The sequence below is a fragment of the Phytophthora parasitica genome (assembly GCF_000247585.1).
Source record: "Phytophthora parasitica INRA-310 unplaced genomic scaffold supercont2.30, whole genome shotgun sequence".
NCBI classification, from domain to species: domain Eukaryota; phylum Oomycota; class Peronosporomycetes; order Peronosporales; family Peronosporaceae; genus Phytophthora; species Phytophthora nicotianae.
The window spans coordinates 286,837-294,174 of NW_008649016.1; the positions used below are offsets into that span (position 1 = coordinate 286,837).

Consider the following 7,338-nt stretch of genomic DNA (forward strand, 5'->3'; position numbering starts at 1 on the left):
TCCGCTAAAAGTGGTCAGGTGCATGATAGTCAGTATTGTCGCGATGAAGACCTGCAATGTGTGAAGCACTTCATTTACACGGATACTCTTTTAGTTAAAGCAGCGTCGGCAGGTCAATCGGACTCAGTTGCGTTCTTGCTGCGCCACGATCCGTGCAAGCTCAGTATTTTCCGTGTGGTCGAGACGCTGTTTCACTATTTTCGCTGCAACGGTATTAAGGTGATTTGTACGAGTTGTACTGCGAACGATCTACTAGAATTTTTTCATCAAGTGCTAACCGGGTATCGGTGTTTTGCTATCCTCGAAGCAGTTTATACTGCATGTCCCGTATCGACGTTTAACGAGGCTTTAAACTTGGTCTTGCCTGAGTTACCAGTACCTACGGAACGTAACAGAGAAGCAATCGATTTCCTGCATAAGGTGGCTCAAATTTAGAATAAGGTTAATGAAAAGCATGATAACCTTTTTTTTTTATCCAACATAAAACTGGAATAAGCTGTGACTTGCTCTTTAACTAGACAACTTAAAGCCACTTTTTGTAAAACTTGAAGAACACGACCGTAGACAGCGCGATGAAGAGCACAACCGCCCACCAGATATAATACCCACTGTGGTATTCCAGCTCGGGCATGTTGGTGAAATTCATACCGTACAGTCCGGTTAAGAACTGTGCCGGCAGGAAGATGGCCGCCACCAGAGCCAAGATGTAGCTCACATCATTCTGTTGAGCTGCTCGAGTGTTGTGGAAGTCTTCCATGAGACTGCGACATCGATCCAGGTGCCGATCGCAGTCTTCCTCGATAGTAGTGATATGATCTAGCACATCGCGGAAGTACCGTAACGTCTCGCCTTCGAATTCTTCGGACTCCGACAGCTGGATGATGACCTCACTCATCGGTTTACAGAGCACCTGAAGCCCCTTAATTTGTTTCGTGCAACTCGCTAATCGACTGACGTCGAAGTAGCGAGGATCAAGACTAAGTAGCCGCTCCAACATGATCAATTTCGAGCCAAAAGTGTGCGTGATAGGCGTCAACTCGTCCACACAAACGTCCACTATAGTATACACTAGGAACGCTGTACTATGCTGACGCACCTTGGAGTATGAAGTATCGAGTCTCTGCTTCAGCATCGACCAGAGTGTACTAGAAGTTTCCTGTACACTGATCAGCACGTCCTCCATAACGTACAGACTAAGTTGCTGAGGAGCAGTCATCACACAGCCGATATTAAGTTGCTCCAAGCGCGTCTCCAACTCCTTCTTCGTCATACTTTCGAAGGGCGATACATCGTCATCTTGAACGTAAAGTGAAGCACGGTACATGCTTTGGTAGTTCTTAACCATAGACAAATCTCGAGCGTGTACAGTCTGCAGGATAAGTGAGGAATGTTCGTCGTACTCTTCATACTTCGGACGCTCTACATCTGCGTCCAGTGTGTCTTCAATAGCCAATGGATGCAGACGATAACGTACAGACAAGCGTCTCATGAGCAGAGGATCAATGCCTTCAACGTTGATCCACCGCACTGAAGCCCACCCTGGTTTGGTGGAGTAGATGAACCTCTGCACTTGGTCAATCGGATACACACTGCGAATACGGTCGGGGGAGTACTCGATAGATCCCAGTACTGCATTTCCCACCTTTCTGCGCTTTATATGAGAGTATTCTGGCGGCATGTTGCGTAGAAAATCCTTATTGAAAAGCTGCGCGAGTTTGATCTCCTGGATAGCGAACAAGAACTCCTCATACGTGATTCCACCGCTCTTATCATCATCCACTTTGTCAATAAACGTTTGAAACTGGTCGTCGTCACCACAGGCGATACCCATGGCCTCCAAACCACAGCGAAAACCTTCATACGACACCATTCCGTCCTCTGAATAAAAAAAAACAAAAGTTAGATTTCTAGAATTCAGCCAATATCTAACCCAAAATGTTCTCACCTCCAGGATTAAATAACGAGAACAACCTCATCATCTTTGCCGATGTGAGATCATAGTGCGGGTCCATTAGTGGTATGTCCTCAACTTCATCCACCGGCCCGAGACTGTCCGACCAATCGATGGAATTCGAGTCTCGAGCGATTGATTCAATCGACCCAATAGCCATAATCTGGAGAATGCTCTTCCCATGCAGCAACGTCGGCATGGGCGTCGTCACCTTACGGGTGAGCTTGTCATCACCCCCACTTCGACTGCCGTGGTAATTGCGGGAGCTCGAATTTCTGTGGGTTTGAGGCCGTAAGCCCGAAACTTTCAAATTTGGAGGTCCATTCCTCCCATTGCCAAAGTCGCTGGCGTTTATCACGCTATCGCTAACGGTGCGACGTAATCGGGAGCTGTCGAAGCGAACGCCGTCCTCCGACTCCCAGTCGATGGGTTGGTAGCTCGTCGAAATTTGGGAAGGTGACCGACGCCACGACCGACGAGGACGACCGTAAACCGGTGGTCGGGACGGAATCTGAGAGTTTGGGGAGGATGAAGGGGGAACGCTGTCGTCCATGTCCACGACGGAGACCTTGTCGTCCATGGTGGAGTCGTCCAGGAGGCGAGAATTGGCAGAGGAGTCGAGCATTCGACTAGTGATGGATGAATGTTTTTGTAGGTTGGAACCTAGATTAAGACGTAGAAAAAACGTATGGTCTCACACATCAAATATGCATGAAAAAAAAGAAAAGCCTTCTAGAATTTTGGAAAATGTAATAAAAATTTATTTTATATGTAGTGTAACAATAAATGATCTTTTGATATTGCTTCAAGTGCCTGGTAAAATTGGTGGAGCGTTCAAGATCAGTACGTGCCCTAGGAACTGCGATGCCAACCACAGCAAGGCTGTATTCGGTCGGTATATTTGTTGCAACTTCTGGACGTACAATACAATAGCTATTCCGGTGCATATGTTTAATATACTCACAATATGTTCAGGATTTCCTATCGGTCCTGCGTGACGTTTACTTAATGAAACATACTACGTAGTAAATATTTTTATTTCGCGAAGATATTTTAAGGTTGCAGGTATACTTAAGAACATAGGAATAACTCCGTATAAACCATAAATCTTGGTCACTGCAATACCGCTTGTGTTGCCGGGTCGTCGAGATGTTTTGAGCTCCCTTAAGCAATCCCACTACAGATATCTCCTTTCGAATACCTCATCGCGCCTACCAGTCAACTACCTCCGCACCTGTTCATCTCCTGAGCTTTGTTACGTGCGATGAAGTACGTTCTCGATAGCGTTGACCCATCCGCTCAATATTAGCATACGCTCCTCAAATAACCTATCAGAAGGCAGTATTACCTGCCATATTTAAATAATCCATCACACTCGAGCAACATTCACAACAAGAACCAACGAACACATGTAGAATTGAACACCACACCACACAAAAACGCATACCGGGTGAAAGCGCGGCTTTGTTTATTCTTCTTGAAGCAAACGACCTTCATCGATTTTGCGGCAATTATATGTATATATTGATGGTTGTTGTCCAAGATGCAAGATCCATCAGTCATTATTGTATGAGATTCTTGAATTTGACAATGTTGGTGAAAATCAACTGTGTGATCGTTAGTTTGGTTGAAAATGCGTTCTCGGTGCGAACAGATGACGGCGACAACCTGGAAACTTTGACACACAAGATCATGACCAGTGATCCAAACGACTTAAAGAAAGTCGATCGAGCGAGCTGAAGCTCTTCCTGGTCAAGGCGAGTGAGCGCAAATGGTTTGGAAGTAAGGGTGGTGCTGCGCAGGAACTGGCGAGAGGGGAGATGTCCAAAGCGATTGAGGATTTGATTAGACTAAAACAGAAAATGCCCTCAACAACTTTGATGACCTGGCTGTTGACGCAGAATAGTATGGACCAGCCATCATCCGATCAAATTCACATTCTAGTAAAGCCGCCAAAGAGGGGTATTACCACAATCCAGTGTGCTTGTTCGACGATCTGCTGAGATGAGTGAGGTTCAATCGATTCATAAAATTCTAAAGAAGCAGAGAGGTCCAATTTATCTCGCTGTCAGTAGTGGGCCACCGATGGAAGAAAACTATCCGTTCCATTGGATGCTATCTCCGCTGTCTAACGGATTCAAGAGGGATTCCGTGGTTACGATTGTCCATTGTATATCCTGTATTGCCCTCGTCAACATGGGAAAACCACGATTGCATTTGGCGTAGATACGTGGCTTAGCAGCCGTCCAAACATCATGTGCGTGTACTGCGAAATCGGCCAACAATGATGGCAGATGAAATCACATTCTGATGCCATTTAAGATACATAATCGCCGTGGAAAACGAGTCCCGCGGTTTTTCTTCATACATGGCTTTAGTCGCACAATGCCCAAAACACTTTGGTATCAATGTCTGATCCTGGATACAATGGATTATCCAACCGCAAAATGTTGACCACATTTCTGAATGTATTCCGTATGTGGAAAACGCATTCGAGGGACTACTTTTTGGGGTCAGAGGCTCTGAGCTATGGGATCTTCATAACTTATTTTTGTGGAGAATACCCGCGTTCTATCAGAGGTGTCGATATGTTTTTGATTGAACCTATCTCACCCGTACAAATGAGTGGATATTTCAGTCTAATTTGGGTGCGTTACCCGTTTTCGGCCTCATTTCAAACGGGGAATCATGAAGCTTTCGCGGTGGTCCTTGGCGTATTGGGATCCCTTGTTCGATTCACGGTTGATAACGACAAATGGGAGCTCGATCTGGCACAATGGGAGGAATGGTTTTCGGGATTCGTATTGCAATTACTTGAATATTATAATCGCAACGGTTATCTCATTCAACACGTTTTACATGATCTGCGTGACGCCGACTGGTTGCTTCAGCTACTTGCAATAAACGGTATTCTGGGAGCCACGAGCGCATTATTTTAAATGCCCAAGGAGGAGGAGGGGAGGGGGGGGGTCATGGAAGGAATTGCCCTCGAAGAATACACCACACAAAGAGCTTTTAAAGTTGTGGCTAAAGAGTAACCCGCCCAGCTGCTTTTGTTGCACTTGAGCAAATAAATTCGAGAAATCTGTGATTTCACATTTGAAAGCCAATGCTATTCTTCGTTCCAAGCTATTTCCAGTGATTCGTAGTATCTTGTGCACGACAACTGATGAAGCGAACAATATTGCCCAGCAATACTTCGGTAAGTATTTCTATTACGTTGGGATACAAAACTGATTACGTGCTGAAGGTAGGCCAGTCAGTAGGAAAAAAAGCAAGATGGACATTGTTGCAGCAGGTATAGGAAAGAGTTCGGTGTTCAACATTTGATATTGGGGTGTTTTTTATTCCAGTGGATCGTTCACTCGGCAATATCTACCGAATGGACAGGTGTTCTGCCTTCGAAATTGTTGACGTGCTATTCTCAGAATCCTAGTCGACTTCAAAATCTTTTTATATCCGAGGAGACTATTCCTGCCGGTCAAAAGAAAACTACGACGAGGTGTTTCAGACGATTTTCTGAAGTAGACCAAGCGTATCGAATTCCGTTGTGTAACGGAGGTCATCACCAGGACGGGTGGCCTCCTGAATAAAATTCTCACGTTCTCCACTGAATCATCCTGAGAACCTCTTCGCTGCTCATGACATGCTCGCGGTTTATTGTTTACGAACAGTGATTGTTGACGAACAATTTATCTCTGCATTTAAAACTTATGGTACTGTACCCTCAGTTGAGAGTTGTCCTGAATCAGGACTCCTGATCATCTGTCGAAAACTAAAGCACGTCCAGTAAACGCGTTTACTGGACGCCATGTTTGTTTATGCAGTCACTGCTTCCAAATATAAATGAGGTCAGATCATCACATTCATTCCATCGTTGATCTGGTCACGATGACTAATTCGAGAGTTATCTACCCGATCAACGAGGTATTCTGAGGTCATTCTTAAAGTCGACACCAACCTCCAAACTATCTTCTATCATCATGCCTTGCAAGAAAGACGGAACCAACACCCAGACGCGTTCGGTCCCGGACAAGTGGGACGCCTCTAACATCCCATCGTTGAAAGACAAGATCGCTATCGTGACTGGAGCCAACTCTGGTATTGGCTTCATCACAGCCATCGAGCTTGCTCGTCACGGCGCAGATGTTGTTCTGGCTTGCCGCAATCCCGAGCGCAGTGCTGCTGCCGCTGAGGCCATCCGAGAAGAGATCAAGGCAGATCCAGGCCACGGTCGTATCGAAGAGATCACGTTGGACACGAGCTCACAAAGCAGTGTCAAGACGTTCAGTGACGAGTTTCTGAAGCGCCATCAGAAACTCGACATCCTCGTGAATAACGCTGGTTGTATGGGCTTACCATACAAGAAAAGCTCCGACGGCTTTGAGCTCATGGTAGCAACCAACCACTTGGGACCCTTCACGCTGACTGCGTCATTGATGGACGCCTTGAAGCGTAGCCCGTCAGCTCGTGTGGTTGCTCTGAGTAGTGGCATGCACCATTCAGCGAAATACACCCCAGGTCAACTCTTTATGCCCGAGGACAAGCACAGCGAAACTACCGTGTACGGGAACTCCAAGTTGTACAACTTGTTCTTCGCATTCGAACTGGGTCGTCGTTTGGAATCCGCCGGGATTTCCAACATCACCTCGGTTGCTTGTCACCCTGGAGCGACTGACTCGAGTCTCCTTAGCAACGCTGGAAACCAGGGAATCTTTCTCAAACGCTGGCTTTACAACTTCATGAACGCGACGTTGACTCAGTCAACTGCGATGGGCGCGTTACCCACCCTATACGCCGCTGTCGCTCCTGATGTGAAGAATGGGGATTTTTACGGTCCAGGCGGCATTGCTTCGATGAGAGGATACCCGTCTCTCCAGGAACCCGCAGAGATCGCGCGCTCGCCTGAAGCGGCTGCTGACGTGTGGGCCACGACGGAAAACATTCTTGGGTTCAAGTTTAAGATCGAGTAAGGATTATTGTAGAGGAGGGCGCAGGAGCGACTCCAAAATTAATCTTTTGCATAATCCATTCATTTTTTGCAAAGAAAAGAAGCAAGTTGTTTCAGGTGCCGCACCCTCATTATGCCCATAGACACATCTAGCCCCTCCCCCCTAGATTTTAACATGAAAAGTAGATCGAGCCTAACTAAAAGCAATGTTGTTCAGGCTGAACCTTTCATTCCAAAAAGTGTCGAAGTAGCAAATTTATTAATGAGTAGAGTATATTATTTTGATATTTCTATGTCACAAAATGCAACCGAGCATGGTTTCATACGGGCGCCTAAAAATTTTTTTTTTGTAATATCGAAGGTCAAAAGACATTTCAAAATATAAAATTGGAAAGGTGGTATATGATGGATATGACAGTGGTATTCGACCAGATGT

General features: G+C 45.9%; 3 protein-coding genes across 3 annotated transcripts in view; 2 read left to right on the forward strand and 1 right to left on the reverse strand.

The window, feature by feature from the left end:
• The window catches only part of PPTG_12438 (hypothetical protein), a gene marked incomplete at its 5' end in the record, with an annotated part of 1,482 nt that extends 1,017 nt beyond the window's left edge, over window positions 1–465 (forward strand). Inside the window, one exon of the mRNA XM_008908464.1 lies at window positions 30–465. Within this exon, the coding sequence (XP_008906712.1) occupies window positions 30–64 (35 nt within the window). The 3' untranslated portion in view covers window positions 65–465. The remainder of the gene's footprint in view (window positions 1–29) is intronic.
• PPTG_12439 (hypothetical protein) lies at window positions 453–2,627 on the reverse strand. The gene is made up of 2 exons (XM_008908465.1): window positions 1,946–2,627; window positions 453–1,878 (listed from the first exon to the last, which is right to left on the reverse strand). Exons 1-2 carry the CDS (start codon window positions 2,574–2,576, stop codon window positions 524–526), a joined length of 1,986 nt encoding a protein of 661 aa, XP_008906713.1. The 5' UTR covers window positions 2,577–2,627; the 3' UTR covers window positions 453–523.
• A 3,239-nt stretch (window positions 2,628–5,866) lies between these two features.
• On the forward strand, window positions 5,867–7,121 carry PPTG_12440 (hypothetical protein). Its single transcript, XM_008908466.1, has one exon. The coding sequence runs from the start codon at window positions 5,935–5,937 to the stop codon at window positions 6,922–6,924; it is 990 nt and encodes a 329-aa protein (XP_008906714.1). The 5' UTR covers window positions 5,867–5,934; the 3' UTR covers window positions 6,925–7,121.
• Window positions 7,122–7,338: the final 217 nt, after the last annotated feature.

Excerpts from the sequence above, each read along its gene's own strand:
- PPTG_12440 (XM_008908466.1), top strand. The coding sequence starts at position 5,935 with ATGCCTTGCAAGAAAGACGGAACCAACACCCAGACGCGTTCGGTCCCG.
- PPTG_12439 (XM_008908465.1), bottom strand. The coding sequence starts at position 2,576 with ATGCTCGACTCCTCTGCCAATTCTCGCCTCCTGGACGACTCCACCATG. Across the intron at positions 1,879-1,945 it reads CTCGTTATTTAATCCTGGAG|AGGACGGAATGGTGTCGTAT; the intron begins GTGAGAACATTT and ends TTTTTTATTCAG.